Source organism: Stegostoma tigrinum, chromosome 9 (genome assembly GCF_030684315.1).
Source record: "Stegostoma tigrinum isolate sSteTig4 chromosome 9, sSteTig4.hap1, whole genome shotgun sequence".
NCBI lineage: Eukaryota > Metazoa > Chordata > Chondrichthyes > Orectolobiformes > Stegostomatidae > Stegostoma > Stegostoma tigrinum.
In genome coordinates this window covers 24,273,868-24,291,699 of record NC_081362.1, presented here as the reverse complement: position 1 = coordinate 24,291,699, position 17,832 = coordinate 24,273,868, and the positions used below count along the sequence as shown (strand labels likewise).

At 39.3% G+C, this 17,832-nt stretch overlaps 1 protein-coding gene across 8 annotated transcripts in view; it reads right to left on the bottom strand.

Annotated features, from left to right (window-relative positions):
* prkn (parkin RBR E3 ubiquitin protein ligase) overlaps nucleotides 1-17,832 on the bottom strand; it is a 977,400-nt gene that overhangs the window by 703,333 nt on the left and 256,235 nt on the right. For 2 of the 8 annotated variants that reach the window (XM_059648413.1, XM_059648412.1), the window contains one exon: nucleotides 202-333. The exons of the other annotated variants lie outside the window; for them this stretch is intronic. In XM_059648413.1, the coding sequence (XP_059504396.1) occupies nucleotides 202-261 (60 nt within the window). In that variant the 5' untranslated portion in view covers nucleotides 262-333. The remainder of the gene's footprint in view (nucleotides 1-201; nucleotides 334-17,832) is intronic. 8 annotated transcript variants of the gene reach the window in all.

Genomic DNA, 17,832 nt, shown 5'->3' with positions numbered 1-17,832 from the left:
CCAGGTACCTTTTAGAGCTTCCCACTCTTACCTTAAACTCATTTCTTCTTGTTTTGAACTCCCCTAACCTGGGGAAAAGACCTTGTCTCTTCACCTTGTCTACGCCCCTCATGATTTTAGAAACCTCTATAAGCTCCATGCCTATGGAGTCCCGCTGGCCTGCAGGCCTTGTTGCAGAGTGACAAAAAGTTCAACGATTACCTCCATGGAGAAATACAGACTGTTCTGACAATACGTCTCAGTCATGTTCCAGTAATTCATCCTATTCCGACATACTTTTTTTCAGATGGGGATATGGGGTGGTCAGTTGAGTTCCATTAAATTGTATTTTTTCTGAAATATAAAATACGTTATTACTCAAATTTGGAAAATGACAATAGGAAGCCTTTATGTTCATATTTGCTTGGTATCCTGTTCCTTGGACCCCATCACTCACTATATCATTTAGAGATGAGTGGGTAGCAAGTTAACAGGCTTTGTTAACAAATTGCTCAACAGTGTATGAGAGTGTGCAGCATGATCAGCCATGATCGTAATGAATGGTGGTGCTGGCTCGAAGGGCCAAATGGCCTACTCCTGCACCTACTGTCTATTGTCTATTGACCATCACTTTGGTTCTTTCCCTTGATCCCTTTTGATATGCCTGTCATCTACAATGTTGAAATCAGAAACTTAGATTTCGGAATGTCTTTGGTTTGAAGCTATGAACTGCTGCTTTGTAACTGTGAGAATTAAGTTACAGAATATTCTTGAGAAAACATAGGAGAAGAAAATTGCTAGATATAGCAAGGGTACAGGATTGGATAAAGTGCATGTGATTTGAAAGTGTTTTTTGAATTTTCACTTTCTTTTTACAAATCAAGAATATTCATGAAAGGGAAGTTAGCTTAGTACAGCAGATGTGCTTTCAGTGAAATTCTACATCAATAGCAATTGGCACTTCATAACTCTATCTTGTGCTGGTCTGTACATGGTCCATTTCTGAAATGCACAAATTACAAAAATGTGGAAAAAAAACATTCATTCTAAATTAATGAGGCATTCATTTTATTAAAACGTGACTTTTCTTCTGTCTGGATAGTAGGAAAGGTTTAAAGAATAATATCATACTTTTGAAATGAAAGTCATAATACTAAGGATGAAACTGAGAGAAAATTTTGGAAATACTCAGCAAGTGAGGCAGCACCTGTGGAGCAGGGAACAAAGGTAATGTTTCAGATCGATTCTTTGTGATAAATGTTCATGAAAGATTATTGATCTGTAGTATTAAATCTCTCCAAAGATGTTGTTTCACCTTCAACATTTTCTGTTTTTTTTTCAGATTTCCAGTATTTGTACTATTTTTCCTGTACATTTTTTAAATAAAGATGAATTTTGGCACAATTGGCACTGTTGCATTAAGCATGTAAAAGAGACTTGTCAGGTAATATTTTGGTGTATTGTTTTACAATTACAAATTATGTTTTAATATTGAAGGTTGGAGTTCCAAACTTTACCACCCTTTGAGTGCAGAAGTGTTATCTAATACCTCTCCTGAACAGTCTCACCCTCATGTTTAGACAATGCCTCCTAGTTCTAGAATCTCCAGCCAGTGGAAATAATTTATCTTCATCTACCCTGTCTTTATCTTAAAGATCACCCTTTAACCTTCTAAATTCTAGAGAAAACAGGCATAATTTAATAAATCACTCCTCATACTTTAACCCGTGTCACTGAATCACAGAGTCATACAGCACGGAAACAGACTCTTCAGCTCAGCCTGTCCATGCCAATCAAATTCCTCAATTGAACTAGTACCATTTGCCTGCATTTGACCCATATTGCCTTTAAACCTTTCCTATCCATTAACCTGTCCAAAAGTCTTTCAAATGATGTAATTATACTCACTTCGACCACTTCCTCTGGCAGCTCATCCCTCATACATACCACCCTTTATGTGAAAGAGTTGATTCTCAAGTCCCTTTTTAATCATTTCACTCTCATCTTAAATGTATGCTGTCCAGTTTTGGAAGCCCTTATCCTGGGGAAAGACCCTAGCTGTTCACCTTTTCTATGCTCCTTATGATTTTATAAACCTCTGTAACATTAAGTCCAGGTATCATTACTGTAAACCTTATAAGCTGTTTTGTTGCCCATTGCTAGTCTTTGCATCTTTCCCATTTGGTAGGATCTGTACTGTTATTTGGATTTTTGTAAGCCTTTTCTTTTTAGTTTAGAGTTGTTGCTTATCTCTTTAGTCATCTATGGCTGCCTTCTTTCTGTAGTGAGAACATCTCACCACATCTTTTACATTTTTCACAAACAGTGTGGTGAGATTTTCACCAGGCAGCCGTGTTAACATCCTTGTTAACTTGTTTTATTAATGTCTGAGTAGTGAGCTTACCAAACCTACCATACAAACTAGCTATTCTGGAAGAAGACTCATAGCACACTCAAAACACTAACATTGTTCCTCTCTCCACAGATTCGTCTTCTATGATTCTCTGATTCAGATGGTTCTGGACCTGCTGAGTTTCTCCAATATTTCCTATTTTTATTTCAGATTTGCAAACTTACCTTTATGAGCTATCAGGAAAACCCAACATGGAAGCAGACTGGGTATTTGGTGAGTTCAAATGCTGCTTCCTCTGAACGACCTCCATCTTGTCCTTGGTCAAACGGTAGAGTGTGACATGAACAACGGGCACCAACCACACACATTCTTCTACCACAGGCACTGACACCAACTTTCAGGGAGCTATCACCACATCCTAGTGTCTCTCCAATGCATTGGCAGTGTGCCCTGCAAGCCTAGAGTTGTTTCACAGAGCACATTGGCAATCAGCAGTATAAGGGTGCAATAGGCTGCACAGGGGCAGGCAACCAGTCATGTTGTCCAGAGTTGCTTCCTTACTCTCTATGTGTGCATTCAAGCGGTGCCTACTGGCATGCCCATAACCTGTGGTACCTTGCCTTGCTTTGCCCTATCTTGCCTTGCAGTGTCAATGGGAAAATTGCACAAATAATAAAATCATAGAATTGTTACAGTACAGGAGGACGCCTTTCAGGCGTTGTGTCTGCATCAGTTTTATTACCTTGTGCCAATCTCCTACTTTTGCCCCATATCCTGGCACACTATTTCTATCCAAATAATCACTCAACATCCTCGTGAATGTCACAAGTGAACCTGCTTCCACCACATTTCCAGGCAATATATTCATTACCCTAACTAGTTGCTGTGAGAAAACGTATTTTCTTACATTACCCTTGCTTCATTTGCAAATCACTTTACATCAATACCCTCTTGGAATTTGAATGCAGTATATGGCATGAACAGGATACCAACAATTTGTGCAATGAGAAAACCTGCTCGGCCTCACGGTGAAAAACATTCCACCAAGTTCAATGCGAGTTGCACAAGATAAGTCAATTCAGCCAAATGAAATAAGTGGCATCTGTGCCTCTCTTATGGAAATTTGCACATTGACTATTTGAATATATCACAAGAGTGCTATGGTGAAGTTAATTATACAGACTGGATTTTAAAGATGGCTTTGACATTTGCTGAGGGATTTCTGGGAATATAAGACCAAACAGGGAATTTTTTGAAATCTTTAACTAGGGCCAAATTGAAGCTTAGCAGATAAATTGAAAAGAGAAATTGAAGCAGCCTCTGAGATTTGCTTAAAATAATTATTGAAGTAATGAATTAGAAGAAGGGAAACCTGAAATTAAGACATCACAGCTAGAATTAGCTAAGATATAGCTGGAAATGAAACAAAAAGGGTACAGGACAAAATGAAAGACAAATTACAAGAATTGAGAAGAAAATAGAACTGGAAAGAGAAAAGAATTTAAAGGGAAGAGCATGAAAAAGGGAACACAAAGAAAGTAAAAGGAGAATTGGAAATAAATTTGAATTGAAACAAAACAATAAAGAAAAACAGTGCAATTGAAACGAAGGAGAGAAAAATGGTATAATGGAAAGGGAGATGAAATTCAAGAAGCTGAACTCCAAAGAGGCAGGGGAACTAGACAACATGATTTGGCCAGAATAAAGCTTAGAACAAAGAAGAAAAGAAGAGGGATTGGAGCAGAGACTGATGTGAATTTCAAGGACAGATTTGATTTCAGTAAAATTTGGTGTTTCATGCCTAAATTTACTGATGATGAAGTCAAAAGATATTTCATCTCATTTGAAAAGATAAACAACCATGCTAAGTGGCCAAAACATTATTGCACATTTATGTTACAAAGTGTTTTGACAGATACAGCTAGGAAGTACACCAGTTGTCAGAAGAACAGTCAACGCTTATGAACTTATCCCTGAGCTTGTCAATCAAAATTTAAAACTACAAGAAAGAAATCTGATCAGGCATAAGTAAAATTTGCAAGAGAAAAATAAATGGTCTAGGATTAGTTGTTTCCATCACTAAAGTTAGAAAAAATATTTGAGAATGCAAAGGAAATTATGATTCTGGAAAAATTAATATATAGCATTCCTGCAAACATTTAGAACGTATTTAGTTGAGTGTTACGCATCAAAGATCAGAGAAGCAGCAATTTTGGCAGTTTGCTGTGAGTCCTCTCATAGACCGTTATAGGTGGGGAGATGGTGATTTTGCAAATCAATGGGAAAATTGGAGGAATAAAAATATCTGTGGATGCAAGAAAGAGGTTCTAGTAATTGGGAAAAAACTAAAGGATGTCAAATAAACAAAGGACAAAGGCTAGAAGCAAAAGGTGTTATAAAGAAAATAACATTGTTCCACTGTAACAAGATTGGAATACCAAACCAATGACTGGAAGATAAATGGGAGATCAGATGCAGTAATAGGATCGTCTATGGGTGGGGATGGGTGGCTTTAGGGAAGGAAATAGATATTAAAATTACTGTCATAAAACAAAGATAACATTTTGTTTTTTACGTACTAAGAAGAGAGATGCTTCAGGACAGTCATTGAATTATTCTTCAAGTATTGTAAAACAGGTTCAGACCATTGGAAGTTCTGAATATGTTATTTCTAAAGTAAAGGATTTAATACCAATGTAGGTCACTATTGCTAGCTGATTATACTATTTGAATTCCTTTGGGGTTAATTAGGGGGAAAACATAATATAGGAAACGTGGCGGTTACAAACCTCAGCTATTATACTAGAATTGGACTAAACAGTCATTTTAGTACATGGATAAGTTGAGGTTGGAGTAGTAAAACAAATCCCTTGAGAAGAAACTGATTTTTTTCTTGGTCAAATGACCTGGCTTGTTAAAACAACACACACCAAGGGTAGTGGAACACCAGTAGTGAGAAGGGAAACTGAAATGTTATTAGGAGGAACATCCTAATTGTTTCCTAACTGTGTTGTGGCCTATATAGTTAGAAAGGAACACAGCGAGTCTATGAAAATGGTGATGACTGAGAAATTCACTGGGTCCATTGGAAATTCACGGGACCCAAAGTTTGAAAATTTAAGTAAAAGAATGGAGTTAAAGAGAACGAGGTTGATATGCTGTCCCCATCTTCTTGAATAGAAATGTAATAAACAGACCCTGGACTCAGAGGGTTACGTCAAATAGACTACTCAGAAACTGAATAAGAAATAATACCCAAGTGTTATTACTTGAATGCAGAAATGGAGACCTCCTCAAATTCAGATTGGAAAAGGCCAGTGCTTCATCAGGTGGCAGTTCCATCTATGTTTCTTCATAAAGTGATAGGACTGGCTCACAAAATTCCAATTTTAGGTGACTTAAGAATGAGGAAAATGCAGGCTTACGATCAGCTTTGTGAAGGACCACTGGATCTGAAAGGCAAACTCTGATTTCTCTCCACAGATGTTGCCAGACCTGCTCAGTTTGTCCAGCAATTTTCCTAGTAGATTGTCTATTGACTAAAAACAGGAATAGAAACCAATTCTTTTTAACAATCGTACATTAAATATGATTTTCTGAAACAGTGCCTTCAGGAAAAACTACTGCAAAAATTGTAGCGGAAGAAATAGGTCAATAACAATATCACATCAACTTGAGAATGAATCAGAAATTCAAATTTCAGATTATTATCTAGCATTCAAATTAAATGATATGGAAGTAGTTTTAAGGTTAGATAGCACCATAGCTTTCTGGATGATAAACTATCAGTGACTTACAAAGGTAATTAAGGATGATAATATGTGCTTTGTATTACTTGTAAAATAACATCCTTTAAAACTCAATCCATAGAAATGGATAATAGATAATGACATTATTGAGCCAAGTCATAGTAGCTGTGGATCGCCTATTGTGATGACGCCAAACCAAAGGTGCTGTAAAGATTCTGTACTGATTACTACAAAATCAACGCAGTAACAAATGTTGACTGACATCCTATTCTAAGAAGACCGTATTAAAAGAATTAGACAAGTATGATATGTTAAGAAATTGATTTGCTGGAAGGTATTGGCAAGTTCCAATTACTGATTAATTGACAAAGCCAGAAAACTATCAGCATTTGCAGGGCCAGAGATATTTGTATGATCAACAGCCACATTTCAGGTGTCAGAAGACTGGAAGGTGACTAATGTTGTGGCATTCTTTAAGAAAGACTGCAAGGAAAAGCCAGGGAACTACAGACTGGTGAGCTTAACATCAGTTGTGGGCAAGTTGTTGGAGGGGATTTGAAGAGACAGGAAATACATGTATTTGGAAAGGCAAGGACTGATTAGAGATAGTTAGCATGGCATATATCCATTGCAAATCGTGTCTCACAAATTTGACTGTGTTTTTTTGAAGAGGTGACCAAGTGGATCGGTGAAGGCAAAGCAGCGGACGTTGTCTACATGGTGTTTAGCAAGGCCTTCAACAAGGTTCTGCATGGTGGACTGGTTAGTAAGGTTAGATCACATGGGATCCAGGGAAAGCTAGCCAATTGGATACAAAATTGGCTGGACGGTAGGAGGCAGAGGGTGGTGGTAAAAGGTTGTCATTCATACTCGAGGCCTGTGACCAGCAGTGTGCTGCAAGGATTGGTGCCACGTCTGCTGTTGTTCGATTTGGATGAGAATATAGGAGGCATGGTTCATAAATTTGCAGATAACACCATAATTAATGGTATAGTGGACAGTGAAGGTTATCTAAGAGTACAACAGGTTCTTAATCAACTGGGCCAGTGGCCTGAAGAAGGCAGATGGAGTTTAATTCAGATAGATGTGAGGTGTTGTATGTTGGTAAGACAAACCAGGGCAGAACATACACAGTTAATGGTAGGGCCGTGGGGAGTGTTGTCTGAACAGAGAGACCTGGGGATGCAGGCACATAGTTCCTTGAAAGGTAGACAGGGTGGTGAAGAAGGTATTTGGCACATTTGCCTTCATTGGTCAAAGCATTGAGTTCAGGAATTGGGGCATCATATTACAGCTGTACAAGATACTAGTAAGGCCACATTTGTAGTACTGCGCACAATACTGGTCACCCCGGTATAGGAAGGATGTAAATAGACAGGAAAGGTTGCAAAAATATTTACAAAGATGATATCAGGACTGGAAGGTGTGACTTATAAGGAGAGGCTGGATATGCTGCGTCTTTTTTCCCTAGAGTGTGGCAGGCTGAGGGGTGACCTCGCATAGGTTTATAAAATCATGGGGGCATAGATAAGGTGAATTGCGAAGGTCTTTTCCCCAGGGCAGGGGAGTCTAAAACCAGAAGGCATAGGTTTAAGGTGAGAGTACAGAGATTTAAAAGAGACATAAGGAGCAACGTTTTCACACAGAGGGTGTTACACAAATGGAACAAGCTGCTCGAGGCAGTAGTCGTACAATTACAACATTTAAATGACATTTGGACAGGTACATAAATAGGAAAAGTTTAGAGAGATATGGGCCAAATGTAGGCAAATGGAACTAATTCAATTTAGGAAATCTGGTGGGCATGGACAAGTTAGGCTGAAGGGCCTGTACCGTGCTGTACACTTCTATGACACTATGGCACTGGACAAGATATACTAATATAAGATCATGCTGTTTGGAATGATAAGTTCCAACAATTCACCAATAAAGTAATTCAGGAGCTATCAAACTGCACGGTTTACATCAATGAACTGATTGTGTTCGACCAAACCTGGGAAGAACATTTACACCATTTGACTAAACTGTTTCAACAGTTACAAATTCAGTATGAACCTGGCTAAAAGTAAATTTGACAGAGCAAAAGTAACTTATTTGGGCTACACTGTGGGACAAGTCCAAGTAATATCTAAAACATTGAAAATTAGCAGTATTTTGGATTTTGCCTTGCCTCAGCACAAGGCCTAAGGGATGGTGGTGGCATAGTGGCAAGCTCACTGGGGTGGTAATCCTGAATTCCAGTCTAATGTCTGGGGGCATGGATTTGAATACCAACATGGTCGGTGATAAATTCAGTAATACAAAAAAGAAGTTTGGGCTTTAAAGAAAATGAGCTTTGTGGTGACAATGTAAACATTGCTGATTGTTAGAAGAAAACCATCTGGTTCAGGAAAGAATATATGCCTTCCTGACCTGGTACGGCCTACATGTAACTCAAGTCACACAGCAATCTGGTTGATTCTTAACTGCCCTCTAGCAATGAAGGATGGGCAATAAACATTGGCTCAACCAGTGAACAAACATCCCCAAAAATTAATCCAAGAAATGGTCAAATAGTGAAATTTCACAATGTATTGGCTGAGTGCATTTTATTTGAAACAAAAAATATTTTATTTCTCCTGACCTCAAGCACTATAGTACCTAATTTGAGAAAATTGTCAAAGAGACCAAAAAATACAAATGAACACAAGAATATCAGAGGGACATTGACAATTTGAAAGCTGACATGTCTACTGGTTTTAGCAGTACTGAATTACAATAAGTCATTTAAACTGATGTTAATGACAATGACATCAGTGTCGGAGCCACTTTATTACAATACAATAAAATGGATATCAAACAGCCTGTCAATTATTTTTTGAAGAAATTGTCCAGAAAAATATTGGACAATGACGAAGGAGACATTTGTCTGGAATCTTATGACACCTAAACAAGGTGGGTTATGGTGAAATTTATGGCAGAATCGTGCAAGAACTGCAATAAGACTTATTTTGTCATCTGGAGTTTCATGCTGTATCTTTTATCCATTTGCCAAGCGGCACAGTGAGTTTCTTGCTGGGCAGCAGCAAGGTGCCATTTCAGGAAGATTATTGTTTGTTAAATATCTTCTTATCACCACAACTTGCCTCAATAATATTCAATTTCCAATCTTACCATTCAAGCAAGATATCCAAGAATTCTTCACATTCTAAAGACCCTTTTTTATGTTTGACTTTTTTTATTGCAGATTCAAATGGGAAGTGTGAAAAGCCAAGTTTTTTTTTAATCAAATTACCCGACACTCGTTAAAAGTGATGCTTACATGGTTGTAAGCAAGAAGTTGTCAGTCAAGAAGGTGGGAAAGCCCCTAGTTACAGTAAGATTGAAGGCATGGGCATTAGAACAATGGAGATGTGATCAGCAATGGGTAGCTGATTGGTCTGTGAGAAAGTGACCAATTATTGCTGACAAAGGCCTCCTGACTGTCAACAACTAAACAATCAATTCTCTGACAGCTGACCAGTTTGGGAGTCTGAATGTGCATGGTAGAAGCCATTGCAGCTCTGGGGACAAGGAGCTGTTTTGCTCTGAAGCGAAAAGCAAATCAATTCTGCGGGTTAACAAAGTGTGGAGCTGGATGAACACAGCAGGCCAAGCAGCATCTCAGGAGCACAAATGCTGACGTTTCGGGTCTAGACATGTCATCAGAGAGGGGGATGGGGAGAGGGTTCTGGAATAAATAGGGAGAGAGGGGGAGGCGGACCGAAGATGGAGAGAAAAGAAGATAGGTGGAGAGGAGAGTATAGGTGGGGAGGTGGGGAGGGGATACGTCAGTCCAGGGAAGATGGACAGGTCAAGGAGGTGGGATGAGGTTAGTAGGTAGGAAATGGAGGTGCGGCTTGAGGTGGGAAGAAGGGATGGGTGAGAGGAAGAACAGGTTAGGGAGGTGGGGACAAGCTGGGCTGGTTTTGGGATGCAGTGGGGGAAGGGGAGATTTTGAAGCTTGTGAAGTCCACATTGATACCATTGGGCTGCAGGGTTCCCAAGCGGAATATGAATTGCTGTTCCTGCAACCTTCGGGTGGCATCATTGTGGCACTGCAGGAGGTCCATGATGGACATGTCATCTAAGGAATGGGAGGGGGAGTTAAAATGGTTCGTGACTGGGAGGTGCAGTTGTTTATTGCGAACCAAGTGGAGGTGTTCTGCAAAGCGGTCCCCAAGCCTCCGTTTGGTTTCCCCAATGTAGAGGGAGCCACACCGGGCACAGTGGATACAGCATACCACATTGCATTGTTCACCTGCACATCTGCCTTCCTCCCACCTCAAGCTGCACCTCCATTTCCTACCTACTAACCTCATCCCACCTCCTTGACCTGTCCGTCTTCCCTGGGCTGACCTATCCCCTCCCTACCTCCCCACCTATACTCTCCTCTCCACCTATCTTCTTTTCTCTCCATCTTCGGTCCACCTCCCCCCCTCTCCCTATTTATTCCAGAACCCTCTCCCCATCCCCCTCTCTGATGAAGGGTCTAGGCCCAAAACATCAGCTTTTGTGCTCCTGAGATGCTGCTCGGCCTGCTGTGTTCATCCAGCTCCACACTTCGTTATCTTGGATTCTCTAGCATCTGCAGTTCCCATTATCTCTGATCTCAATTCTGTGGGTAACCAGTCTACTTCCCTTCACCAGTTGCTGTTAATTATTAATTCAGAGACATTTGTAAGCATGATTCATTCACCGTCAGCTTCATGCAAACAAGTGGCAGTACATGAAGAAGGAAGATGGAGAAGCAGCATTCTGATCAGCAAACCCTGTGGACAGGGACTCACTAAACTGCCTTCCCAGTCTTTTCTTCTGCCCATAACATTTATTTTTGTGTCTATCTGTATGTATGTTTGCAGTGGTGTTAGTGTTTTAATTAGTAGAGATATATGTAAATGGTTCATAATTGTTTATCTGTAGTTAGAATTTATTTATTTGCAATAGGGCTAGAGTCATACTTGTCAAGTACAGAAACCTGTGGTAAAAGATGGGCAACTGGGAAATTTTACAAACCTTCCTAAAATCTTTATGTTTTTGATTTCCAACATGCTGCTCAAGTGAAGCATAACAACATTAAAGTGAGGGCAGGTACCTTGTGACATCAGCTCACTGCTTACTCCAAAACAGGATTTTGGACACTGGCCACTAACCATGGACACCAGCTTCACGCATCCCATATCCAGCGACATTGGCATCTCATATTTGCTAGCCTCTTAGAACCCTCATGGCACATCCCTGATCCACTATGGCTTCTGTACACCAATGCTGTACCTCAGACTGCACTGGCAACCATCATTCTGGATACTGTGCACTCAAGGACAAGCACCTATTTCATGGACTAGACCAGACTGCATCTCCGGTCTGTTCAGATGTTCTCATAGCACTCACTCATTTGATCCTACATGGATATTTATAGCATCCCTGTTTTGCGCTGCATTAACTTGCCTTTTAGTGCTCAGCTGTTTATTCAGAGATACCAGGGTCACAGTATTGCGGCATTGCCATGCCGTTTAGCACTGACTCAAAGCCAGGATGCTTCTTATGGTTGCTAGTAGCTCCCAGTCAAGAGAAAGGATGCAATAAACATCTACTTTCTTCTTGAAGAAACACTGCAATCTCAGGGGTCTATGTTTTAGTTACTGACTCCACATTAATTTTTTAAAAAAGTCAATCAAGCCTTGCCCAGTAATACTATCAGATGCTGTTATAAAAGGTGGCGCCTCTTGACCAGGATGGAGGGTCATCAAATTTAAATGGGTCCCACTGGGACTCATCCCATCCCATGTAGCATGGCCAAACCAGCTAACCTGCACATCTTTGGACTGTGGGAGGAAACTGGAGCAACTGGTGAAAACCCACATAAATACAGGGAGAACGTTACCCAGCACTGGAATCAAACCCAGGTTCCTAGTGCCGTGAGGCTGTACTGCTAACCACTGTGCCACTGTGCCAATGGCCAGCCTTTGAGCATTTGGTGACAAAGATTCATGTGCCAACATCCTGAAGGAAGGAGACATCTGCCATATATCACTATCAACTCCAAGCACTGCAGCCCATCACTCTTGTTTATGTGCAGGGGAGCAGCCTTGAAGAAATCACTGAATGCCTTAAGGCCTCTGTGATATCAGCTAAAAGAAGATATTAGAGTACAGTGTCAGTAAGACAGCAATTTGTACCTCCAACAAACCTGCAAAAGCTGGTAACACAATTCCTGGTGTGAAGTTTCAGCTGCTCTATCCAAGGAGGTACTTACAACCAATTAGACTGACTTCAGAACGCTAATGTACTGGAACAGAATACTGTAAAATCTCATTGCAACATCTCAAAGTTTTCAGACATAATACAGCACATTCTCAGCTGGCCAACAATGATAATAATCTAATAATCAATTGTTCTTTGGAGATTGATTAGCTTAATGTATTAGTTTATTTAAAACAATAAAATATAAAGTTTTACAGCAAACCAGCTGATTTCTGTGTTTGCAGCTTGAAAATCCATAGTAAATAAACTAGCAGGCAAAGTTGTAATATTGTATCTACATGACTCACCAGGTCCTTTAAGTTGAATTCTCTTAAAGGCAAGATATGTACATGTACAAATTGCTTCTCCTTTCCAAATGTTAAGGTTCTCTACTAACAATAATGTGAGTTTACAAGTCCCTATAACACATAGGTAATTTGCTGATATAGCAAATCATGTGATGGTGAAATTGTCTAGTGGTGTTGTTGATTTCCAAAGTCATCATGGACAGTAAGTTGTTCTTGTTTCAGTTTCATTTATTTTTCTTTCATGGAATGTGGTTGCTGTTTCAGAATTTACTTTTCCTGATGAGTTGTATTCCACTGACTGATCTTATCCTTAAACTGTTTTGAGTGGCTTGAACCTTGGCATTTACCGTATTACTCTTTAAAGCTATTTCTATCAAAATTTTAACCTGCTGGTGGTCCAATGTACTCTCTTCCTTCACAGTCTGCTATAAAAGCTATACAGCTTCTTCAACCTTTTTTTTGTTGAAGCCAGAACTACTTTCACAACTGCCTCATCATTTATTTTGCTTCTTTTATGTCCTGCTTGAGTTCTTTCACCAGAGCATCATTGCTGGCATTTATTTCTGAAAATACTGTCTTATGACTGACTCGTGCCTCCTAGTTGTGTGTGCTAATATCTTCAGCTGTTTTTGCAGATATGTCATTTTCCCCAGCATTTGAGCTTAGGCTGTTATTTCTGGATCTGTTTCTCCTGAGCCTGATCTGTTTTCCATACAAGTTGCTCTGTAGTTCATTAGCTTTCTTTCTTTCTCTTTCAGTTCTTTGTTCATCATAAGGTGAGCAGAGGTATCGCCTAAAGACTTCATCATCTCAGAGATGGCATGCTAACGTCTGAGGGAATCCTGTGCTCTTTGTTCAGCATTTTCCTCTCAACTTTTGTTTAGCAGATTTTAGCTTCAAGAATTCAAAAGTAATTGCAGTGTTCCGTTCTTGTTTCAAATTCAATTCTTCACTTGTTTCTTAAATAGCCAGCTACAGCTACTGTTGTGTCACAGATGTTTGTTTGATTCTATGGGTTGTGGCTAGTGCAAGATCATGGCATGCTGGTATTCCTTCAAACACCGGTGGAGAAGTTTCTTTGATGTAGGACATCTGTGATGTCCAGATTCATTGTACTTGCACTCCAGCACTATTGATCCTGCATATGTAATTGGTGAATCACTGTACATTGAAACGTTCACATTTGTAGATTTTGCCATTACTCCCATGTCTGTGCATACTTTTTAAAATAATACAGAGATAGTATATTGGTATTTTCCTGTGTCATGTGAGCAAATACTGAATAGTCATCAGTTTTCTGACAGCAGATAATTTCAATTTCTGTGAACATTTCAGACAGCATGATGATATTGATTTTTTTTTACAAGACTGAGTGTGAAATATGGTGGTCACCGTCCTTGGTCTTATTGTGTACACCATCAGTTTCTGCTTTGTTGATCGTTTCATGTGTATTCCTCTGGTGAGATATCATATGGTCTTTGTTGCAATTTGAAGGTACTCCTTGTGTGCAGTAGGTTTTAGTCAGTGCATAGCTTTTAGTAGCTGCATCAGTTTTTGCTCTAGTGCACTGCCTTTACCACCGGTCTTTTCTGCCACTTGCTTTGAAAAATTGATTGAAAACAGGACATTACACTGATGCATCCAGAAAATCACACTTTCCAAATATCTTGCTACATTTCGGTGTTTTATTGATCAATTCAACTGTGGACTTTGTACTTTGGATCCGTAAGCTTTTTCCAAACCTGTAAGGATTGCTTTTTGATTACCTCCATCCTTCAGTAGTTTTTGAACACTATAAATCTTTGGTTGGTCTGACAAATCTTTCTGGAAAGTTTCTTTGGGTATGTATGTGACCGCCAGCGTAATATTTCTTTTTGTGAACTCTCAATCTGAAAGAAAATCACTAAATTAGCCCCATACTCTGCATCCACCTACAAAATGGTGAATGATTTCTGCCTAAAGGACATGAATTGTAGCCATAAATACAGAAGTTTAATCTAACTCCAAATTGCTGTCCTAAGGTGGTCCATGTCTTGTGGAGCTCTTTTAGCTTTTCAGCTGCTAGTCCTGAAGTGTTAAGTCTCTGTTGACCTTCATTTCTAATTGCTAAGCAAATCTTAATCATTTGCTTTCCTGCATCAGATAAACCCAAATCTTGAAAGCACACCTCTGTTCACTGCTAAAACATACTAAATTCTATTGGGGAGTCTGCTGTGTGCCAATTTACACCATGGAATTTTATCAACATTCTGATAATATCTCTTGCTTACCGTCAATCTGGCATATGCCATGACAATTTGCCTTTCTCAAGTGAACTAAACTGGCCTCCACATAAAGATTTGTATGTTTACCACCAGCTGTATTTTAAACACACTCTGATTTTGTAATGAACAAAGACTTTCAGGGTGTCTCATGTTTTAAGATGGTTGACCATATGTTGCACTTTACATTAGCTTGCTGGCTGACTTTTCAAGCATGATAGGCTTTGTCAGCACAATACTTTCACTGATAATCAGCATATATATTTATTATCAATAGTCTAATAATCAACTGTGCATCAGGAATTGGTCAGCTTTGTTAGTTTATTTAAAACAATCAAATACATTACAAATTATGAAGCAGATATGACAATAAACCAACTGATTTATGTGTGTGCAACATGCAAGCCTATTGCAGAAGAAAAGATAGGCCCAGTTACCAGATTGTCTACATAGAAGACATGGAGTCTTTAGAAGGAAATTCTCTTAAAAGCCATGATACACATACAATACTAATGCACATTGCACAGTGTACTTAAAGAAGTTTTGCTTTAACAGTTGAGCCCCTGATATCTTTATCCTATTTATCATAACTTGCAGCCAAGTTTATTGCCTATTAAACAATCTCCTGAGATGTTCTTTCCACTAGTTCCTGGTCCAGCTCACAACATGCAGAACCCACTAATTCACGACTTAATCAACTTGGAATTCTCATCTCCATTTTCATATTTGAGTGTTTGAGTGGAGTGATGTTCATATCAGTGCTTCTTATGGAGGACTATATCCTGCTCTGAACCTTCTTTCACAAAGTCCACATGTAGAAAATGATTTAAAGGAAGAGAAATGAGACACTGACAAGCTCTATAATTCAATATGAAGTTGTCAGGTTGATTGGACACACAATTGCTTGTTACTGGAAAACTACAAGTAATAAAGGCTTTTGTGTTGCAGTTGCAATGTCCCTAACTCTGAGCCAGGAGGTCCCAGTTTCAAGTCCCATCTACTCTGGCCATATACAGCAACATCTCTGAGCAAGCTGACTAGAAAATATCTATAAGCAATAAGGTCAGTGTTGTCTCATTTCCGTATTTCTGATGATACTTGCTATTAATGGTCTTATAATCTGTAAAGTTGATTGCTCATTTTTTCCAAGCTACGAGATGTTAGCTCTCCTCCCTCGTCTTGTATTTCTCCTTTTGGTTTCAAGATTATTTTCCTGCAGAAAAGGTGGGTATTGGGTAATGAATGGCTATTACCAAGGTGATGTGCATATATAAAAAGCTTCTTCAAAAAGTATCCAGGCAGAAACAGAGAAGTGAATTGAACAGGCTAAGCCAGGTTTCAGTGGACACAATATGACAGAACTGCAAATTTATAAAGAAGCAGAAAATTGCTTTGCTTTACCATTGTTATGGGGGAAACTATATGCCATTTACACTTGGTGTAAAGGAATCAAGCAACAGATGCTTAAAATGAAAAGATAGGTGGGTACAGTGTTCTGTTGTGATTAGTGAAGATAATTATGATACAGGGAAGAGATTGCAAATCTGGGTGTACATTACTCTTATTCTATTCATGTCTTTGGGCCTTTTCCTGTCTTGCATCTAAGTGTTGCACCTATTATTGAATACCTCTTCCAATTCTGTTCATGCCCATTGAATATTTTGTTTCTCATTATTGTTGAATAGTTTAAGCTTTTTATTTACTCAGGGGATGTGGGCATTGTTGGCTAGGCAAGTATTTATTGTCTTTCCCTTCATGTCCTTGAGAAGGTGGTAGTGAGATGCCTTCTTGAACCACTGCAATTCATGTGATACACTAGATCCACAATGCATTTACAGAGGAAGTTCCAGGATTTCCAGCAATACTCAAAGAAAGTGATTTATTTCCAAGTCAGAATGGTGAGTGGCTTGCAGAGGAACTTGCATGTGGGGTTATTCTCCTGTGCTTGCAGCCCTTGTCCTTCTCGATGGTAGTGGCTGAGAGTTTGGAAGCTGCTGCCTCCGTGGCCTCAGTGAATTTCTGTGATGTATATTGTAGATTATACACATTGCTATCGAACATTGGTGATGGAGGGAGTGAACGCAAAGGGACAGTGGTTAGATTTTCAATGACCTAGATGTCACTGCTTGGCATTGACATGAGTATTAGGTGCCACTTAGGAATGTAGGAATAGGAGCAGACCAGCAAGCATGCTCCACCATTCAACACAATCATAGATGATCGAACACTTTAAATGTCTTTTACCCACCCTCATTCCCATATTCTTGTATGTCATTAATAATCAGAAATCTATTAAATTGTACCTTAAACATACTGAAAGACTGAGCTTGCACAGCCCTCTGAGTTAGATCACTCTAAAGTTTCACAACAAAAAAAAACACCTCATCTTGGACCTAAGAAGTATAATGCTTTTTAAATTTTGTTCCAGATTCTGGACTCTCCAACCAGGTGAAACATCTTACCTGTAAAAGTATCTTGTAAATTTCAATGAGATTACCACTCATTCTTTGAAGCTCTAGAGAATGCGGGCCCTATATTTCCAATCTGTCTTATTAGGACAGTCCCGAATCAAGAGACCACTTCCTCCATGGCAATACTAGCTTTCCTGAGATAAACAGATCAAAACTGCACACTGCACTCTAGGCATGGTCCAGCCTAGCTTTCATACAGTTGAAGCAAGATTTCATGACACCTGTACTCAAAATCATCTTGCAAAAAAGATGAACGTTCCATTAGCCTTCCTCATAACTTGCTGCATCTGCATGATAGCCTTCAGTGAGACTTATTGACAAGGGTACCAGTGTCCCTTTGTACATCAATGCTTTCCTATTTCTTGACATTTAATAAATAGTTTGCACCTCTTGTCCTCCTACCAAAGTGGATAATCTTAAACTTTTCTACCTTATATTCCATGTTCTAGC